The sequence below is a fragment of the Bufo bufo genome, chromosome 6 (genome assembly GCF_905171765.1).
Source record: "Bufo bufo chromosome 6, aBufBuf1.1, whole genome shotgun sequence".
In the NCBI taxonomy this organism is placed as follows: Eukaryota; Metazoa; Chordata; class Amphibia; order Anura; family Bufonidae; genus Bufo; species Bufo bufo.
In genome coordinates, this window is record NC_053394.1 from 135754364 (window position 1) to 135776854 (window position 22491).

Here is a 22491-nt window from a genome sequence, read left to right on the forward strand (position 1 = left end):
GGAACCTATTGGCTTTAAAAGGCTAAGCAGTGGCCACCAATCTGTGGCTCTCCGGCTGCTGCAGAACTGAACTCCCAGCAGGCCCAAGGAGTTATAATTTTGCAACATCTGGAGAGTCAATGGTTGGAATCACATGATCACCATGGTAGATCCATCCTACAGATTAGGCCTCATGCACACGACCGTTGTTTTGGTCCGCATCCGAGCCGCAGTTTTTGCGGCTCGGGTGCGGACCCATTCACTTCAATGGGGCCGCAGAAGATGCGGACAGCACTCCGTGTGCTGTCCTCATCCGTTGTTCCATTCCGTGGCCCCGCAAAAAAAAAAAAAATAACATGTCCTATTCTTGTCCGTTTTGCGGACAAGAATAGGCATTTCTACAATGGGCCGCCTGTTCCGTTCCACAAATTGCGGAAGGCACACGGGCGGCTTCCGTGTTTTGCGGATCTGCAAAAAACAGAACGGTCATGTGCATGAGGCCTAAGTTAACTTCAAGGGTGCTGCACTCAGGACTTTTGTTTCCTGAAAACAGAACCCTTTTGACTGCAGCCCTCTTACAGCCTTTTCAGCTTTTAACCTCAAGGTGGCGCTGTGATAAGAATATGTCCACCCTTCGACTGCAAGGTGGCAAAGTACTTGTGTCATGTTGGGTGCAAAGCAACCAATCAGTGAATACAATAGGAAGAAAACGTAAAAAAAAATAAAAATTAAAAGCACCCCAAGCTGGTCAGCAGTTTTGACCAGAAAAGCACTCCATAATGAAATACCACTTGGGAATGGCATCTGGTGGAATAAAGGTTCCTAGTCACAGTGATGCAGCTAATAAAAGTTCAGACAAAGGTAGGTTTCGCCTTCCCTGCACAGCCACTACCTAGCACTGTCAGCAGTTCTGCGGGATGAATACTGCTGACAGACTTCCTTAAAGAAGCACTCACACAAAATGTTTTATTTTCCAACTTGTTGGTGCATAATGTAAACTGTAGTGAAGGTACTCTTCTTACCAGAGACTGTATTTGTGAGTTACAACCTCCCTTCTGATTCCCAGCTGTGTCATGTGACCAGCACTCTGATCTCCAACAGTTAATTCTCTATTCATTCCTATGAGACTGACCTTGAGGCTCCCATAGGATGCTGTATTATTTGGAGAGTTAGGGCTCTTTCACACGAGCGGATGTCGTGCGGGTAATCCACTGCGTGAAAGAGAGCCAAGCCCCATTCCGGACAGCAGAGACACAGATCATTAACATGATAGATAATGCCCCGTGCCTCTCTGTGATCTTTTTACTACAAAGTCACAGTGAGATAAAGTTGTCACCATGATTTTGTAGTAAAAAGATCACAGAGAGGCACGGAGCATTATCAATCATGTTAATGCTCTGTGTCTCTGCTGTCAGGAACGGGGCTTGGCTCTCATTCACGCTGCGGATGACCCGCACGGCCTCCGCTCGTGTAAACACAGCCCTTAGAGTGCTGGTCACATGACACAGCTGAGCATCAGAAGGGAGGTTATAACTCACAAATACAGCCATTGGTAAGAAAATTACCATCACTACAGTTTACATCATGTACCTTTCTAGGAGGTCAGAGAATAAGAATTTTTGTGGGAGTGCTTCTTTAATACTGATGAAGAATACAAAAAGAAGGCCACCCATGTACATATAATAAGTGCTGGGGAGCAGAATTTTGGGACTTATTGCCCATTTTCGGTGTAAGGTGGGGCAGTGAAAGTTAGTACTGCGGTGTTAATTACATCAGTGGAATCTATCTCTTCACCTATCCACTCCTTATAGTAGTTCATTGGGAAGGTGATGGGGGGGGGGTCACTGTAACAGGCCATCTGGAAAAAGTATAGGTCGCCATTTTGTACACAAGGTCTTTGCGGATTAGCATAGGCAGACATCACTGAGCTTGTGAAAGGGACAGGTGTACTTCTATACATTATACACTACATGTCATGTACACCTATGTACCAGCGGCATAAGTGCTGAACTCACCTGGTGAACTGGACTGGGACCGCTCAGACACCAGTGACCCGGAAAATGGCCTCGGGTCACGTGATACTGATGTAGAAGATTCTGCAAAATTCCCGGCCTGCTGGTGTCTAGAAATGGCCGGATATCGTACAAAGCTTCCCCTGATTACATTCCCAAATATATGGAGCTGCGGAATGTGTGCAATGCATAGCCCCACCGACGGGTACTTAGCAGCTAACAGAGAACAGCAGCTCATAAATCATCAGTGTAAAATAAAAACACGTTGTGGGGGAGATACATGATCCTGTCCAAAACAAAAACTCTTGTCCAGAGCGACCAATCACAGCGCACCATAAGAAGTGAAAGATGTGACTGCTTGTCCGTTTTTATTTTAGACAGATTCATAGCCTCCCCCTTACCAACCACTTTCAGAATCACTGTTTCGTGTCAGTGAATATAAAAATGGCCACAGGGCTCGTTAGTGTGCATCAGCGACGCTTTACCCTTACCCCTGTATCAGCTTGACAGGAGGAGAATGTAAACATGTAGGTTACCATTCACTGATACCAAGCAGAGATCTTGACAACTATCAAGAATTGGAAAAGAATATTAGAAAGTAGCAAAACTTTTCATTTTACACTAATTGAGCTTTAGGACTGGAACACCACAATATGTTCTTATAATACTATACATACGAACATGAAGTATCCACGATCTGCCCATCCTGCACAGTCACTGACATTAAAAGGCACTGAACTACCCTGGGGTTTCAATTGGAGGACTCCGCAAACTTTCCAAACTATTGGAAATGGCTTTTCCTCGTCTTCCTTAGCAGCACAATGACAATCCAGAGTCTGGTTGCTATGGATGTTGCCGTAAAAGCCGCTCTTTAATTTCCTTAGCAACCAGCCTGTCCAACATTACTTGAAACAGAGAATGGGAATGGAGGCTTGTTAGGACTAGTACTGGATGCCACTACTTCTACAACTAGTCAATATCTGGGCATGGAGGCTTGTCAGGACTGGTACTGGATGCCACCACTTCTACAACTGGTCAATATCTAAAGCATCAAAATAAATTCAAAAATAGTTGTCAGAAAGAGGGTCTGCTAAAGAATACTGTGGGCGTTCCTAGAGCCCACTGAGGGGGGGCAGCAGGGCTCTGTGGAGTAGCTTATAAACGGCGTAGTGAGGTAATACAAGTTGGTGCTACCACCAAAATTAAAAAACGAACCCATTGGAGACAGCTCCAACCGGTCTCCTCAGCAAGGAATTGTCTCTATACGGGCACTGATCTGGAAGAGGTAGATGAGACTTGGCACTGGTATGCGGTAACAGAGGACAGGAATGGGTACTTATTCAGAAGACCATTCCGACGAGGTGGCCGGGGAAGAGGGCGGCAATTGTTTAGATCTTACAGGTAGACGCAAGTCTTGTGCTTGATGAACGTCGTCCACCATCTTCCCTGCTCCTCCCTACACGCCACCATCTTCACATTTTTTTAATTTTTATTTTAGGGGGATCGTTCTGGTTTCCACACAGTGTGGAATGGCACAGTCTCTGATCCTGAGGTATGATGCTCTGTCGAAGAATATAGCTTCAAAACCAGACAAATTTAAAAAAAATCTATCTTGAAAATATGGTAAGAAAATAAAAAAAAAGTTGCCAAGATGTTGTTTCCGGGTATCATATGAGGTAAAATTAAAGTCTCCGGTTATCATATGAGGTAAAATCTAGAAAAGGTCTCACCAGGTTTACTTGAAGGCTTGGTGAAACTGAGGCAATGTCGTAGGGTTAATGTCTGAGGTAAAATGAGGCAGGGGCAGATCTCCACCACAGCCGCTGCCAGATGTTAGGAATTGTTGATTTTCTCCCATGGATATCTCAGGGTTGGGTAAAGGGAGGTTACAAGGAGGGAGACTGACAGGCAAGAAGCTGAAGAAATGGCTGAAGTCTACACTGGATGACAAGGGATCGCACAAGGCGGAGAGGTAAGACTCATCCAATGAGGCCTGTGGCGTACATGGAGCTAGCTCAGGCGAGGTGAGGGACAGGCCCCCAGACCCATCAGAAATGAAAGGATCCATTTCACTTTTGGGGAGGTATGAGGTAGACGTGAACTGGAACCTGTTAGATGGGTCGGTGTAGAAGGCAGGCATGCTCTCGGTGGGATAACCAAGCCCTAAAGACAATGAGGTTGGCATTAAAGACTGGGGAAGGCCAGCGTTGGGTATCGGCTGAAATGATGTCGTGTACATCCCTGTGGGGATCATGTCTCTTGGCTGCATGCACATGACTGGCCCCCACTCTTCTTTCACCACTGTCGACTGGCAGCTCATGTGGCTCAAGTCGTCTTCAGGTTCTATCTTGATTCGAGGGGCTTCCTCGCAATGGCTCTTCTTCATGTGCCTCGTCAGGTGGTCCTTGCGTCCGAACATCTGGGCGCAGCAGTGACACTGGAAATCTTTGCGACCGGTGTGCACCACAAGGTGGCGGCGCACATCCTTACGAGTGTAGAAGCAGCGATCGCAGTGCTCACAGGGGTATTTCTTCTCTCGGTTGCCCATGGACGGCCGGTGGTTGTGGCTCTTCAGGTGCTCAAGCACCGACTGGCGGTCTCGGAATACCTGAAGGCATATGGCACAGCTAAGGTCTCCCCTGGCTATGGCATGTAAGGCGAGGTGGCGACGGTGTCCATATTTGGTGCTGTAGTTCTTGCTGCACTCCGGGCACTGCAGAGCCACTCGGTTGGGGTTATGGGTCTGCAGGTGATTCTTTAGGTGGTCCTTCCGGTGGAACATTTTGCCACAGTGTGAGCACTGGTGGGATTTCTGCATAGAGTGAGTGGCCATGTGCCTGTGGGCGAGAAAGGAAGCTGTAGTCACACTGTAAGTTCAATAGCATTCAATTCTTCACCACCATTTTTAATACGTCTGCTTGCTGCCAGGGAATGTAAACACTCTTGTTCAGTTCTAAAACCCATCCTGATCTAACGTGTCTCACAGCTGAGGGTCTGTCACAATTATATTCAGTCTAGGCAATGCTCTGTGAGCCAAACACTCTAGACTGATACACTTTACCTGTACTGATGCATTGTAACAAACCCTCAGCGGTGAGAAATATTAGGTCTGCACACTTTTCTGGTCTCCTCACATAAATGTTTTTGTCTAGAATGCATGGATTTGTAACTTGCAGCATTAGGTCTTGATGGGTTTGTTCTGGGAATGCTCTAATTTACTGACAGCAAGCAGAGATCTTTAAAAAAAAAAAAAAATGGAAATAATTGCTGTGTAGCCCTTGCCTGAGAACAGTCAGCTGCAGTTGCCTATCACTAGATTTCCCTGTCCCCACCACTGGACACTAGAGTTCACTTAGGCGCCATCTCATGGGTTAATGAATCAGAGCTGCTGATGGCGATGGGTAGCATGTTTGGGGGTACAAAGAAGATGTAGGTGCTCGCCTCTGTACCTGCACAGCTTGTATTTGGATGCAAACGTCTTGTCGCAGAGCAGCTGGGGGCAGGTGAACCTACGAGGGAGGGGTGGGCTTTCCTGCTCGCTGTTAGGGGCATCCAGTCTGGGGGCTTCATGCAGGAGCTTGTGGTGGGCTGGGTCTCCCTCCTCCTGGGGCTTGGCCTCCACTTTCCACACGCTGCTGTGATCGTTGTTTGCAGCATCAAAGAAAAGCGTCTTCATGGCAGAACCACTGGTGACACCGCCACGTGGGCTGTCATTTCCCCATCGGTGCCAATGCAATGCCCATCCTGGTAAAAGGACAGCAGTTAGAATGAGGCATTACAGTTACACAGAACAAAGTCCTTGGATTGACCCTTCTGTTCCTGGGAAAGCTGGATGACAATTTTGACATCTCAGCTTCAACTATGGTTGTCACCCAGCTCTCCTAGAGTCCTTGTTCGGTACATCATCCCCCTTATCACTGTGAGCAGACTTGCCATGCATGGCTACTTTCACACCAGCGTTTTTGCTGGATCAGTCATGGATCAGCAAAAACGCGTCCATCATGATAATACAACCGTCTGCATCCGTTATGAACGCATCCAGTTGTATTATCTGTAACATAGCCAAGACGGATCCGTCATGAACACCATTGAAAGTAAATGGGGGACGTATCCGTTTTCTATTGTGTCAGAGAAAATAGATCCGTCCCCATTGACTTACATTGTGTGTCAGGGCGGATCCGTCTTGCTCCGCACCACATGGCGGACAGAAAAACGCTGCTTGCAGAGTTATTCTGTCCGCGATGGGGACGCAACCAAACGGAACACATTCTGGTGCAATTTGTTTTGTTCAGTTTTGTCCCCATTGACAATGAATGGGAACAAAACGGAAGCGTTTTCCCCCCGCTATTGAGATCCTATGATGGATCTCAATAGCGGAAAGGGAAAGCGCAAGTGTGAAAGTAGCCTAACTAGCAAAGTTAGGTGACGACTCCGGTGGAAGCCATAGCGGCAGCTATAATGACTGTCACCCAGCTTTCCAGGAAACAGATATCAAACTGCTGAGCTGGGTTTTGTCACCATTAAAGCTTTCAAATGGGTTATCACTTAAAGGGGTTATCCAAAGTCTAAAACATGCCCCCCAATGCCCGGGCCCTCATATAGATTATACTTACCTGCTCCCCGGCACCTGCTCCTGATCCCCCACGGCCACCGCTGTTTTGATCTGTGCGACGGGGGGAGCAGCCAATAGCAGGCCACGATAGGGACGAGTCTCCCTAGCGTCACCCGCATTTCTAGGGAGGCTCGTCCCCATCACGGCCTGCCATTGGCTGTTCCCCCCCATCGCCGGATGTTTTGATCCGCGAAACGGGGAGATGCAGCGACCGGCGTGCGGAGATCAGGAGCAGTGTGGGTGTCGGGGTAAGCATAATCTATATGAGGGGTCCGGGCATTGGGGGCATGTTTTAGACTTTGGATAACCCCTTTAACCTTTATAGTCTCCTGAAAAGCTAAATTGTCATATGACGTATGCTGTAAGAAAGTTTAGCAACATCCGCTGTAGGGGCTGCACGTGTGGAGGTGATGATGACATGAGATGGGGGAGCTCTTACCTGCTGCTGAACATCTGGGATCACCCCTCCGGGAGACAGCGCAGGAGACTTCTCACCATCTTCCAACCTGCAAGAGAAGACTCATTAATCGGCCTTAAAGGGGTCGTACTGTGTTTGATGTAAATTAGGCACCATACAGTACATGACAATCTCTCTAAGAAAGCTAGAACCAGCCCTGTACCTCACATGGATCCAGAGATCTCCCCATTCATTGCTCTACTAGATTTATATCAGCCTGACAGCTCAGGGGGTGTGCCCTTTCTGCTGTTTTGCTCTCTCCCTGTAATGCCTCATTCACACGTCAGTGTTCGGTCAGTGATTTCCATCAGCGATTGTGATCCAAAACCAGGTTCGGCTCTAAACAAAGAACAGGTGCAGATCTTTCCCTTATACCTTATCCCTGTGGAGGCTCCAATCCTGGTTTGGGCTCACAATGACTGATGTGTGAATAAGGTTTAACTGTCACAGGTTCTAACAGCAGGAATATCATGGAACTGGGCATGCGCGACCACCCCAGTGAGGTGGAGAGAGAAATAAGAAGCACAAACAGCAGATGGCGCTATACAGATACATTTCATTAAATAACTCCATGGCAAGTATTGAGAGCCAGGTGCTGGTTTGAAATATATTTTTTTTTTTTTTTGTAATGTGTAGGTGCAGTGATACTGACCATTTTTGTATTCTACTTTAATTACTGAAATCTTACATTTCTAGTAGAAAAATAGCTCTAAAGTGGCCGATTTTGAGCCTTAGCAACGCTCCTCTGTCTTCTGTTTACATCACTGTGGAGACTTGCTAACACTGACTGTGTTATGTAAACAGAAGACAGAGGAGCGTTGCTAAGGCTCAAAATCGGCCACTTTAGAGCTATTTTTCTACTAGAAATGTAAGATTTCAGTAATTAAAGTATATTAAGTATCACTGCACCTACACATTACAAAATAAAAAAAAATAATGACAGTTACACTTTAATTTGTTTTTATTTTTTTATAACTTGTATGATGGTTGTATATGAGGAGATGTATGATTTTATGGGGAGGGGGGTCTCGTATGATTTTATGTGGAATTTCTGGTGTATAGGTGGTTGGTCTTGTATGATTGTATATGAGCTATGTGTAGTGTTGGGGGATAGTTGATTATACAGTGCTGTCCATATTTATTCATACCCCTGGCAAATTTTGACTTAAAGTTACTTTTATTCAACCAGCAAGTAATTTCTTGATGGGAAATGACATAGGTGTCTCCCAAAAGATAATAAGACGATGTACAAGAGGCATTATTGTGGGAAAAAAACATTTCTCAGCTTTTATTTACATTTGAGCAAAAAAGTGTCCAGTCCACAATTATTCATACCCTTCTCAATAATCAATAGAAAAGCCTTTATTGGCTATTACAGCAATCAAACGCTTCCTATAATTGCAGACCAGCTTTTTGCATGTCTCCACAGGTATTTTTGCCCATTCATCTTTAGCAATGAGCTCCAAATCTTTCAGGTTGGAGGGTCTTCTTGCCATCACCCTGATCTTTAGCTCCCTCCACAGATTCTCTATTGGATTCAAGTCTGGACTCTGGTTGGGCCACTCCAAAACGTTAATGTTGTTGTCTACTAACCATTTTTTCACCACTTTTGCTGTGTGTTTTGGGTCATTGTCATGCTGAAATGTCCACTGGTGCCCAAGGCCAAGTTTCTCTGCAGACTGCCTGATGTTGTCATTGAGAATCCTCATGTGTTGCTCTTTTTTCATGGTGCCGTTTACTGTGATTAGGTTCCCTGGTCCACTGGCTGAAAAATACCCCCAAAGCATTAGGTTCCCACCACCATGTTTGACAGTGGGGATGGTGTTCTTTGGGTTGAAGGCTTCTCCTTTTTTACGCCAAATGAAGGAAACATCATTGTGACCAAACAATTCAATTTTTGTTTCATCTGACCATAACACAGAAGACCAGAAGTCTTCTTTGTCCAGATGAGCTTTTGCAAAGGCCAAGCGAGCTTTTGTGTGCCTTATCTGAAGAAGTGGCGTCCTCCTTGGTCTGCATTGCGCAGTGTCCGTTGGATTGTCGGCCTTGAGACATTGCCACCAGCAGAGCCCAGATTCACCAGGATGGCCTTGGTGGTGATCCTTGGATTCTTTCTTCACCTCTCTATCCTCCTGGCCAGCACAGGTGTCACTTTTGGCTTCCGACCACGTCCTCTGAGATTTTCCACAGTGAGGAACATCTTGTATTTTTTGCTCAAATGTAAATAAAAGCTGAGAAATGTTTTTTTCCCCACAATAATGCCTCCTGTACATCGTCTTGTTATCTTTTGGGAGACACCTATGTCATTTCTCGTCAAAAAATGACTTGCTGGTTGAATAAAACTTCTAACTTTAAGTCAAAATTTGCCAGGGGTATGACTAATTATGGGCAGCACTGTATATGGGGTATATAGAGGGTTTCGGGGTATATGAGTTTTTTCTCTGCTTCAGGATTCCTCGTGGTTTTTTCAGATGCAGTTTTTGATGTTTTTCAGATGCAGTTTTTTTTACGTGGTTTTTAACCCTGACAGTTTATTGGTGGATTCGATGTGAAATCCACACCGAGAACAAACATGTCGCTTCTTTTTTTCCACGCTGCTAGCGGGGGAAAAAACGGCAGTGTAAAAAATTAGCATGCGGTTTTCCCATTGAAATCAATAGAGGGTATTTGCAAGCATTTTTTGGCTGCGGAATCGGCACCAAGATCCACATAGAAGGAATCCGTGTGAACTTACCTTCAGAATCCGCGTTCAGCACGGAAAAAAAACTCCAAATCTGACATCTGAACAGCGTTTATGGGTTAGGGGGTTCAGGGCTCTGTGAATGTTGGGGTTTTGGGCTGAGATCTGGAAATGCACCCCTGATGCTCTATGCACCCAGGTATAATGAGGGGCAGATTGTATTAGGGTGCACATGTGTATAAGGGGCTGGCAGGAGGGATACTAGGTGCACATATGATGGGTGTGTTGGATTTTGGGGTGCAGGGTCGGGGGGTGATAATACCGGGCAAGAGGTGATGATATGGGTCGGGACACCGGTTCTTTATGCCGGGGCGCTGTACGTACCCCGTTATTCCACTTCCCGCCGGTTCCGTTATCCCCCGAGGCCGCAGGACGGAGCTGATGTCCGCGGAGGATGCTGGGAGTGACGTGTCGCTGCGGCGTGGATAGGACAGGGGCTAACGGGAGGCTCCCCGGAGCAGAAGACGGCTGCACGGCGGACGGCAGAGCTTCCACTGCGGTGACAGTGCTCCCTGAGGACCGGCCCGGGGTCCCAGCGTGTCAAGGCCTCCCAGTCACTCACTTGCCTCCACCAACATGGCGGTTCCTCTAGAACGGGCTCTACTCTGCCTCCGCTAACATGGCGGCGCCCGGGGGAATGCTTCCGGCCGTGATGGAGACGCTTATTCTCCTCCTGCTCCTAACCCTCCCGGGACTGCATCAGGCGGAGCAGGAATGGGACCCGGCCGGGTATCTGCTATACTGCCCCTGCATGGGTAAGTCTGGAGGGAACACCCTGTACACTGAGTCCTCTTCAGGGGGACAACTTGAACACTGCTGAACCTCTCGGGAAAGGGGGACACCCAGCGCGCAGAGTCCTCTCCGGGGAAAGGGGGACGCCCAGCGCGCAGGGTCCTCTCCGGGAAAGGGGGACGCCCAGCGCGCAGGGTCCTCTCCGGGAAAGGGGGACGCCCAGCGCGCAGGGTCCTCTCCGGGAAAGGGGGACGCCCAGCGCGCAGGGTCCTCTCTGGGAAAGGGGGGCGCCCAGCGCGCAGGGTCCTCTCCGGGAAAGGGGGGAGCCCAGCGCGCAGGGTCCTCTCGGGGAAAGGGGGGCGCCCAGCGCGCAGACTCCTCTCCGGGGAAAGGGGGACACCCAGCGCGCAGAGTCCTCTCCGGGGAAAGGGGGACGCCCAGCGCGCAGAGTCCTCTCCGGGGAAAGGGGGACGCCCAGCGCGCAGAGTCCTCTCCGGGGAAAGGAGGACGCCCAGCGCGCAGAGTCCTCTCCGGGGAAAGGGGGGCGCCCAGCGCGCAGAGTCCTCTCCGGGGAAAGGGGGGCGCCCAGCGCGCAGAGTCCTCTCCGGGGAAAGGGGGGCGCCCTGCGCGCAGAGTCCTCTCCGGGGAAAGGGGGGCGCCCAGCGCGCAGAGTCCTCTCCGGGGAAAGGGGGGCGCCCAGCGCGCAGAGTCCTCTCCGGGGAAAGGGGGGCGCCCAGCGCGCAGAGTCCTCTCCGGGGAAAGGGGGGCGCCCAGCGCGCAGAGTCCTCTCCGGGGAAAGGGGGGCGCCCAGCGCGCAGAGTCCCCTCGGGATGATGGAGTACTTTGCAGATTGGGAAGGGGGCACCCAGAGCATTGAATCCTTTCCAGAAGGGTAGACACTTTGTTTAATGAAACCTCTCTTGTGGGTAGACACCCTGTACGCTGGGCCCTTTCCAGGTTTGCGTCTGGGGCACTCCCCAAATTGACCTCTTTCTGTATGTGTTTGTGTGATGGTGGGGGGGTGGACAGTGTCTTCATGAATTGAGCCGCTATATACTGTAATGATGTTTGGTCATTCTTGTCCTCCTCCCTTCTTTCTCTTGCCCTCAGGGGCATCTCCACCCAGTCCTGCTCCACTTGGCTGCCAATCCTCCTCTTGCTCCAGACACACAGATTTTACTGCTGCTTATTATACTCCGGGAGACGCTGGTGTATCCACTGAACAGAGGATGTGTGCATTGCATGCTGCAGCAGCGCAGAGTGTTTAAGCAATCACGTATAAGCAGTTGTGAAAGCCTTTGGGTGCAGAATACTGAAACGGTACTATCATCATGTCACTCAGTAGTGGTTTTCATTACCTTGCGCAGGGAGGTTCGGCAATCAAGCGGATCACTTCCTCGGCTCTCTAGCCTTTGCCAAGATGGTGAATCGGACCCTGGTTGTCCCGCCATGGATTGTTTACAACCACCATCGTCCTCCATACACTAACGTAAGTGGTGAGAATTAGTGACCTGGCAACCATGATGTGGATGTCACTGTATTGATGGATTGGCATTGATTGGCACTGGCTCCTTTACAGGTACATGTATCTTTTGAAGAGTTTTTCCAGCTGGCCCCTCTCCGCCAGTACCACAGAGTGATGAGTATGGAAGACTTCATGGAGACGCGTGCCACCAAGTACTGGCCCGCTGAGAGGCGCGTGGCTTACTGTTTCACCGCAGCTGCTCAGAGGAGCCCTGATAAAAAGAGCTGCCCCATGAAGGTGAGCTGTTGGGCCTAGTAGTCGGCTTCGCTGCTTTGATGCCATGGATCTCTCCTAATTGTGTTCCGCCAAAGAGGTTTGTCACCTAGGAATGGGGCACCTGATCACTGTTGTCTCATTGCATGTCATGGACTACTACCACTAGCCTCCAATGGTTCTAAGGCTCCATGCACACGACGTTATCCATTTTGTGGTTCGCAAAATAAGGATACCAGCTGTGCCCATCCTGCCCTATATTAAAAATGCCTATTGTCCTCTTCCAAACGGACAAGAACAGGACATGTTCTATCTTTTTTGTGGGATGGCATCGGATGCAGACCAAAAATACAGCAGTGTGCATGAGGCCTATTGCTCTAAAAACTGCCATTACATTGTTATTGTTTATTATTGCTATTACATACTTATGGCGCCCCCTGCTGTTACTTGGATTACCTCCTCATAACGTCTGCCAAATATAGTGCATTGGCCTGCACAATAGCAGGATTTACTGTGCTGCCTGTACAAGAGGAGCCGGATGGTGGAACTGAGCTTCTGAGTAGGAGTGACCACCAGCATTGGCTGGATGTTCTGAGAGGGAATCAAAAGAACAGCAGGGGGCGCCATAACATGTAACAGCGATATCTTGACACAACTTGTCCTGTTTTGTATGGGTGAACAGCCCCTTTAATCGTCCTTGTATATTTCTTCCAGGATGGGAACCCGTTTGGTCCTTTCTGGGATCATTTCCATGTGGACTTTGCACGCTCGGAGCTTTTTGATGGCATTAATTTTAGTGCTTATTACAAAGATACTTGGCTGAACCGGTGAGTGACAAGGGAAATGTGTTACTGAACACCTTCCTCTTCTCAACATGCAAGTGTTAGTAAGTTTTGAGCCCGTTTCTGGTTAAGAATTTCCTTTTTTTTTTTTGCCCAAAAGCAGTCAGATCATGGCTTGAGCCCTTTCAATGACGAGGGTTTGCACGTTTTCTAAAAGAAGACACCAGGCGCATTGTGAAAATGTCACTCAGCACTTCATACTCGCAGCCACCTTCATGTAATTTCGCATTAAAAGTGTGATTTTTTTTTTTTTTTAATTTTTTTTTAAATTATTTTTTTCATTAGAAAAAGCATATAAATTTATATTTGAGGCTAAAAGTAGTATCCCAGCAGAAAAAAAAAAAAAAATAACTTTGTGCAGAGTTCCTACATACCAACTACTGTATGCCTTAGTAAGGGGATGCATTTTTCCCAGAAAATAGGTGAGAAGATGAGCGTTAATTAGGTAATTTATTGACTCCACAACGGGACTTTTACCAGTGTCTGAATTGTATTGTCAAATCAGTCACACCAAACACACAACCATCAATGTGGGGTGGGGTGAAATAACATGGTCTGAAGCCACACGGTGACAGGAGGAGGACCACAGATCTTTTGTCTCTCCCTGCAGGCTATCAGCAGGTCTCCACTCTTTGAACAGATACCAGAACAATATATGTAGTTTTACTTCACCTGCTTCAATTTAGGCAAGAGACACAATCCTAGTCTTGTTTTAAAGCTGAGATTTGTCTTTAGCCATGATCAAACTTGAGCTAAAGCCTTTAATAGTAACACTATCTCTGATATGTCCTCAGCTACTAATGTGCTTTCCTGCTGGGATCTATGACCTGCACTGAATGGCCTCTTTTTATTAGAGACACCCTTTTAGTAGAGCGTTGGACCTCCTTTTTTTGCCTTCAGAACTTCAAAGATTACACTGAGGGTTGTAATCGTTCTGCAGGAATATTGACCCATGGGGACATGATGTCTTCTTTTAGTTGCCACAAATAGGATATATTGAACAGCCCATTCTACTTATCTCAGAGATGCTCTATCTATAGGATTAAGATCTGGGGACTGTGAAGGCCAGCAAAGTAAGAAAAACTCGCTGTCATGTTCTGGAACCAGGGGCAGACTGGGAACTTAAAGTTGCCCTGAAAAAAAAAAAAGTGGCCCCTATGCTGTAGACTTGTCTAAATTGATAGAAGTCGGGGCAACACAAGTAGATGGAGCTGACGCAAGTAGGCGGGGGTCTGCAATACCATACTGCAGCACAAAATACTGCCCCAGTAGAACTAAATACCACAGTGCACACTAGAAGCTGTCCCTCTGTGGTGGCCATCAGTAGATACACATTTTGTTCTCCAGTTGTCTCTAATTAAGATATGGAGCCACCTCCTCCCACGCCCCGCTGCAGTATTCAACAGTATCACCGTCCTGTGGACAGCCATTCAGGAGGGCACCTGGAGCCTTCGGCCAGGTACAGGAGTACCTGATGCTCCCAGCGTTAATTACCGCTAAGAGCATCGGATCATTATGTACTTGACCAGCGGCAGTAAGGAGGGTCTGGGTTACCTCCCTGGGCATCAGCCCACCGGGAAACTTCCCTCTAGGGCAGGGGTGCACAACCTGCGGCCCGGGGGCCACATGCGGCCCTTCATATCATTCTGTGCGGCCCCCAACCAGCTGGTGACAGACAATTATGTCTATGTCTTGTGGCTGCTCACATGCATTTTTCATGTATTTTCCCATTAGATGGGAATCATGTAGGTGTAAACCAGACATTTATAGTATATACTGTATGTACAATATGCCATAAATACAATATTTCAGTTGGTAATATCCCTTTAACTTTTATTTTCGGCCCTTGGGATTCTTCAGTCTGACAATGTGGCCCCTAACCAGAAAAGGTTGTGCACCCCTGCTCTAGGGTCTATGGCAAGTCTGCCCCTGTGTGGAACCAATCCATGACTTTACAAAACCATTGTGGCATGGTGCATTGTTCTGCCTAAAGTTTCCTTCTGCCATAGGGAAAACGGATGCCATGAGGAGATAAAGTTGTTCGGCCACAATACTTAGGTAAACCCTACTGTCTAAATGTCCATCAACAGGTATCAGAGGACCCAGGGTGTGCCAAGAAAACATCCCCCACACCATTACTGCACCGCCACCAGTCTGAATTGTTGGCAGGAAGGGCTCGTTGATTCATGCTGGCTCTTGCAGATCCTCACCCTCCCATCGGCATGGTGCAACAGAAAACTTGAATTATTCCATGGCTCAGAGACCCAATTTTTGTGCTCTTAGGCTTCTTTCACATAAGCAATACTGAACGTGTCAGTATGTTCAGTGAAAAACGGATGGTTTCGCACGTAATTTTAAACAGGTTTGTCTGCAATTGCCTACAATTTTTCTTTCCATGTGGATGCAGTCCGTTTTTGATGTGAAGAAAAATGGAAGAATAACACTCAACATCTCCTAGCTGCCATCAGCGAAAAACGCATTGCATCTGGATGCCTTCCATTGTTCACGTAAGCCCCATTCACTTTTAAGGGGCAAGGGAAAAACGTGTAATATAGAACATGCTGCATTTATTATTATTTTTTATTTATTTTTTCATAAATGCAGAGATGATCAGTGATAAACAATGCTCACGTAAATGCACCCATTTGAAATGAATGGGTCAGGATTCGGTCCGACGCATCGCATCCAGATGGAAAACTCATCGGAGTCTTGCCTCGGCAATGGCACACAAACTAATTGCTGTTCTACCTCATCCAGTGTCAGGACCAGTAATACGTCCATTCCGCTTCCACTGCCTTCTTGACATCCTCCTCTGATCCATTTCATCGACCTGTTGTTTCCGTCCACTGGATGTTTGTCCTCAATCACACCCTTCGACACCATTGCACAATAAACCTCCACCAGGTTGGCAGTTTTTTAAATACTGCCCCAGCTTATCAAATACCGATGAACATGCCTCATTTGGAGTCGCCCAGATCGCTTGATTTTTCCATTCTAAGGTGGATTCAGACTGAAACTGATCCACAGAGAACTTCCACACTTGGTTTTATGGTGCATGCCGGGGGTCGCGTGTCTAATTTCCATACAGGGAATCTCCAACCATGAAAGGGCAGGTGCTTCTATGTCCTTGTCAGGGAAAGGGTTATTTATTGCAAAAGTGTTTAACCCTTTGAACCCCGTTTTTTAGTTTTTCACTCCCTGCCTTTCTCGGGGTCATAACTTTATTTTTCTGTTCACATAGCTGTATGAGGGCTTGTTTTTAGTGGGACAAGTTGCACTTTCTAATGCTGCCATTTAAAGGGGTTGTCCCATGAAATATATTCTACACTTTTCAAGCCAGCACCTGGATCTGAATATTGTAATTCCATGTAATTAAAAATTTAGCATAGCCACTGAGTTATTCAATAAAATGTATCTGTATAGCACCTCCTGTTTTATTTTTTTCTTATTTCTTTGACCTGCTCACTGAGATGGCCGCACATGCTCAGTTTCACCCTTCAACAACCTCCTGAGCTGTGATAGGTAAAGCATGGACACGCCTCCTGAGCTGTGATAGGTAAAGCATGGACACGCCCCCTTAGCTGCAGCAGAACAGACACTCCCCTTGAGCTGTCAGCTTGATATAAATCTAGCAGAGCAATGAATGAGGAGATCTCTGGATCCATGTGAGGTACAGGGCTGGTTCTAGCTTTGTTAGAAAGAGGTTGTCATGTTCTATATGATGTCTGATTTAAATTTTTTGCATTAGTCATGGGATAGCCCCTTTTAATATTGCATTGTTGCATACAATGTAGGAGCTGGAAAAAAGTTCTGATCTGCTGCCAGTGACGTATTGTTTGGCTGCAGCAGTAATGTTCCGTATACCGTATATAAATGTCCTGACATTCATCTGAATTTGGCAGGTATCCTGCTTCCACTCACCCCGTCCTCGCCCTCCCAGGGGCACCAGCACAGTTTCCAGTACTGGAAGAGCACAGGAATTTACAGAAGTATATAGTCTGGTCTGAAAAAATGGTTCAAGAAGGAGAGAAGCAAATTGAAGCCCTGCTCATCAGACCATATGTGGGGGCCCATCTGAGGATCGGCTCTGACTGGGTGAGAATTTACTGACTGGCAGTGTAACTGTATAAGAAGTGCTCCTTGCAGGGACCATAAAAAAAAATTCTGCAAAAATCTGGATCTGCATCTCCTCCCCTTATTTCACTGCTATGCAGATTTCTTATTTAGGATCTCTGGAAGGTTGTGTAGCAAATCTGTATTGACAGCCATCAGTGTTGTTAACCTGAAAGGGGCAAACCTAGGAACTTAAAGTGGCCCTGGAAAAAAAACACCTAAAGTGGTTCCATGTTGTAGGCAGGTCCAAATTGACAGAAGGCAGGACCTATATGAGCAATGCTGAAGTGTAGTACAAAATACCGCCCCTGCAGAACCAAATACCACGGTGCAGCACAAAATACTGCCGTCGCCGCAGCATCCAACACGATCACCGTCCTGAGGACGGAAATACAGAACGCAGGAGGACACTTTCTTCTGCCAGCCAGGTGCATAAGTACCAGATTCTCCTAGCATTAATTAATGCTGAGAGCATCAGATTGCCATGTACCCGACCGGCAGCCACCAGGAAATTTCCCTGTATGTTCTATAGCCAGTCTGCCCCTGTTAAACCAGGCTTCTCAGAAATGGTTTTAACTAATAAACTGCTGAGCAGAATTCTTACTTATTCATCAGAAAGCTGGATGACATTAAAGCTTTTGTAGATGGGGGTTGTCACCCAGCTTTCTCAGACTCTTTAATAGTAGAAGGACTCCATGAAAAGTTGGGTGACAGACCTTGAAGGAGCTGTAACCACAGCCATATTTGGTTATCACTCAGCTTTCCCAGACTACTGATTGGCAGATTTGCCTGATTATTTAGCAGGATGGAATCGAGGGACACATTGTATAACAAGCCAGAAAAGCTGAGTGGTAGCCCTTTGGTATGTAATTTTGCAGTTGTCCAGTTCTCAGCATGTTCTTAGTAGAGAGCTGCAGTGGGAAAAGGATAGCGCAATGCCATAACAGCGCCCTATTTTGTAGGCAGTTTGATATTTAGGTATCTGTATCCTTGGCTCTTAGCCACGTCTTTTCTCTCTTCCTCCTACAGGTTAACGCTTGTAAGATGCTGAAGGACGGTACGGCTGGATCACATTTTATGGCTTCCCCTCAGTGCGTTGGATACGACCGTCAGAAGGCAAAGCTGCTTACCATGAACATGTGTCTACCCGACCTCAAGGAGATCAAGCGGGCGCTGCTGCACTGGGTGAAGAGGACCAAAGCAAGATCCGTATATATAGCTACTGACTCCACGTCTTACACTGCTGAACTACAGAAGGCTGTGGGGGAGAAGGTGAGCGGACTTCACAGCCCCTTAGCATCATCAAGCTACATAACACCTTATGCTCCAGTCACATCCAAAGCTACTTTCACAAAAATGCATAAAATTCAATTACTGAGTATGTTACAATGTATTTTTATACAAACCCACAGGGGGCGTCAGCGAGATGTAATTTGTGCAACCTGAGATCTGATAGAAAAGCAGCAGAATTCTGAATGCAGCTCTGGAAGTGACTAGAAATGTATTTCAACTTCTGTTTTTCCTTTTTCATGTAGGTGAAAGTTGTGAGCTTGCAACCAGACGTGGCCCAAATAGATCTTTATATTCTTGGCCAGTCTGATCACTTTATCGGGAACTGCGTGTCCTCATTCACAGCATTTGTGAAGAGGGAGCGTGATATTCAGGGGAAGCCCTCCTCATTCTTTGGGATGGACTCTGTGGTTAGGAAGACGGATGAGCTATGAGGAAGTGAGGCAGTGATGGTCCTTGCCGGGGCCTGTGGTCCAAGATACTCGACCCCTGACAAACAGCAAAGGAGGTTCTAATGCTCACCTGGAGGACCCCTGGAGATTGCTGCCTTATGCCTTCAGTGTCTGATCAGAGAGGGTCCAACTGCTGAGTTCCTCACCTTGGGGCCACAGATCCATATATGCCTTATAATGTTTTCTTATTCTGCTTAAAGGGACATTCCTCTTGAGTAAGGCCCTGACAAAGCCAGCTAAGTGGTACACTTGCATCCAGAAAATGACTCCCTTTGTACACACATAAGGTTGCCACATTATGGAAGTGATCTCCAAGTCTATGGGCAAGGAAACTTCAACCCATGAGCCTTCTTGCCAATTTTCACAGTTTGAAAAGGTATACTGAGGGGTGTGGCACTTCATTTGCTCCTCCCCTATGGGAATTTTAAAGGGGTTGTCTGGTTTCTGAAACCAGACAACCCTTGGGATCCACCTGCTCTAAAGAAGTGGTAAGTACTTACCTGACAAATCATGCACCGCCTCTTCGGTTCTCCCGGCCAGGCTTTATTTATCCGGCTGCAGCGGTGACAATACATGACCGCTGGAACCAATCACTTGTCTTCTCTGGTGCCCTACTGGGGCTAGCGATTGGCTGCTTTGGTCTTGTGTTGTTGACTTCGTGCCCTGCCGGGAGAACCGGAGCACCGGCGCAGGATCTTTCAGGTAAGTACTTATTGCTTCTTTAGCGCAGGTGGATCCTGAGGGTTGTCTGGTTTTCTCCTGAAATCAGACAACCCCTTTTAAGGGGCTGTTCATTGAGTACAGATGGCCATTTGTAAAGGGTGACACATTCCCATTGTGGGTACATAAGGCCTGACAATTGCATCCTCTTACGAACTTCCCATCAAGAGTCGCTGGATCCGGTAGATGAAAGAGCTGCCCATCCTTTGAGGCGAATGTGACCAGAAGCTACAACCCAAAGAGGCGTCTATAGCAGGGGTCTGCGGTGCAGGGGGGCACTTACCGAGCAGAACATGTCCAGTAATTAAAGTTGCAGGCACATAATTCTTGTGACATAGTCCGATTATTTTTTAATTATTTCTTTAATAAAACATTTTTTACATTTGCGCAATGTATCTGTCTTTAGGGTAAATTGAGATGGTTTTACCAATCTCAAAGATCTCTACTTCCTGTCAATGAATGGCAACCCTTGTATTTTATATTCATTGCTCTGCTAGATTTATATCAAGCTGACAGCTCAAGGGGAGTGTCTTTTCTGCTGCAGCTAAGGGGGCGTGTCCATGCTCTACCTATCACAGCTCAGGAGGCAGTTGAAGGATGAAACTGAGCATGTGCGGCCATCTCAGTGAGCAGGACAAAGAAATAAGAAAATGATCAAACAGCAAGTGGCGCTATACAGACACATTTTATTGAAAACTATAGAATATTTTTTGTGGGACAACCCCTTTCAGGTATAGAGGGAGGCTAAGCTGCAAAAACTAGTTGGCCTGTGGTGCCCTAGTCCAGATTTCTTTGAATGAGACACAGGAACAGTTGGACTGCTTACCGTGGACCACACTGATAAAGGCTAGAGATAGCCTTGCGGTTCGCCCAATGGTTGTTACGCGGCGAAGTTTGCTCGTTCGCGGTTCGCCGAATGGGCGAACATATGGCGATGTCCCCCGGTGCCATATTCTTTTACATTGTGTAGAACTTTGACCCATGACATCCATCAGGTGGTACAGGACAGCCAATTGAGACGTTTCAGCACATGGACATACCCCCTACCTGATCTGGCAGCCATTTTACATTCAGTCTTTTGCCAGTGTAGGGAGAGGTTGCTGTGTGGAGCAGGGACAGACTGTTAGGGACACCAAACGCTAGCTAATAGGGCCACAAAAGTCCTTTTAAGGACTGGTATAGGTGTGCTATCGATAGGTGTGACTTACTGAGGGGTGTAATATAATATACGTTCTAACATAGAAAGTATATTATAATGCATTTGTATTGTGCAGCAGTTGTGTGCGGTTCTGCTGCGATACTGCAGCTACACAGAGTGCCAAACGCTATTGGAACAAATAATTTCTACTCGTGTGATATACTAGTTGCCCCCCCAAAAAAACTGATTGAAGCAGGGGTGTTACATGCCAATAATATACTTTCTATATAGTGCATTTAGGTAGTGTAGCATTGGTTTGCGGTTCTGCTGCGTTACCGCAGCTACACAGAGTGACAAACGCCATTGGAACAAATTTCTACTGGTGTGATATCCCAGTTGCCCCCCAACAAAACTGATTGAAGCAGGGGTGTGATATACCTTCTTCCACAAATACGGCTCTTCTATAGGGACTTTTGTCACAGGGTCATTTTGAAAATGACAGGCAGAGGAAGAGGCAGGCCATTCGGCAGGGGTGGTAGGGGTCGGGCAGGTGCACCAAGGCAGAGCCTAAGTGGGAAGTTGCAGAAGGTGCGTGCGATTACGTCACAGGACGCACCAGACTTGGTTGAGTGGCTCACTCAGCCTTCCGCTTCTGCACCCTCCTCATCCTCTCTATTTGCACCCTCTTCACTCTCTGCTGTGTGCACCCCCAAAGACACCACCACCATATCCCCTCCGCTCGAGTCAGAGGAATTATTGTCCCATCCATTACAAGACCTTACCGATGCGCAGCCATTCTTTGCATCGGCTCAGGAAGAGGAGGTATTAACGGTCGCCACCCAGCGGTCTGACGACAGTACCCAGATCAGCCCAAGGAGGGTGGTCCCCCCGATGTTGCTGCCTACTCCGAGATCTCTAATGTCAGTGGTGGTGAAGGGGACGATGATGACGTGTCTATGGATGTCACGTGGGTGCCCACAAGAGAGGAAGAGGAGGGGAGTTCAGAGGGAGAGACGGAGCAGCAGATAGGGAGGAGAAGCAGGCAGAACTTACAGTGCACAGGAGGGAAAAAGCAGACTGCTAATGTATCTAGAACAAGCCATCCACCATTTACGGTCACATCTGGCGCTCCCAGGACGCCGGCACATGGTTCCACAGTGTGGGCTTTTTTTAACGTGTCAGCTGCTGATAATAGTGTTGCCATCTGCAGCCTGTGCTGTCAACGCATAAGTCGCGGTAAGCCCAACACTCACCTAGGGACGACCGCCTTAAGAAGGCACCTGGCCTCCCATCACCGAGCCCAGTGGGAGCAATGCCGTCAGAACCCACAAAGCTACACTCCTGGCGCTCCACGTCCTGCCTCTTCTTCTCTCTCCTCCCATTTGTCCTCCACTCCACCTTCCACTGTGCCGTCATCGTGTTCATCTGGCAAAAGGCAGGCTTCCGTGGCCCAAATGTTCGAGTGAAAAAAGATGATGACGCCGGATAACTCTCTTGCCCAACGGCTGACCGCCGGCTTGTCGGAACTGCTAGCCCGCCAACTACTGCCATATAAACTGGTGGACTCGGAGGCCTTTAGAAAATTTGTGGCTATTGGCACACTGCAATGGAAGGTCCCCGGAAGGAAATATTTCTCCCAGAAGGGCATCCCGGAGCTTTATGGCCA

At 47.5% G+C, this 22491-nt stretch overlaps 2 protein-coding genes across 2 annotated transcripts; one reads left to right on the forward strand and one right to left on the reverse strand.

Moving 5' to 3' along the window:
* Positions 1-3700: 3700 nt before the first annotated feature.
* Positions 3701-10259, reverse strand: PLAGL2 (PLAG1 like zinc finger 2). The gene is made up of 4 exons (XM_040436309.1): positions 10125-10259; positions 7043-7109; positions 5441-5738; positions 3701-4828 (listed from the first exon to the last, which is right to left on the reverse strand). Exons 3-4 carry the CDS (start codon positions 5665-5667, stop codon positions 3727-3729), a joined length of 1329 nt encoding a protein of 442 aa, XP_040292243.1. The 5' UTR covers positions 5668-5738; positions 7043-7109; positions 10125-10259; the 3' UTR covers positions 3701-3726.
* On the forward strand, positions 10227-19465 carry POFUT1 (protein O-fucosyltransferase 1). The gene is made up of 7 exons (XM_040436310.1): positions 10227-10555; positions 11900-12021; positions 12112-12294; positions 12985-13097; positions 17015-17207; positions 18255-18497; positions 18761-19465. Exons 1-7 carry the CDS (start codon positions 10420-10422, stop codon positions 18947-18949), a joined length of 1179 nt encoding a protein of 392 aa, XP_040292244.1. The 5' UTR covers positions 10227-10419; the 3' UTR covers positions 18950-19465.
* The last annotated feature ends 3026 nt before the right edge of the window (positions 19466-22491 follow it).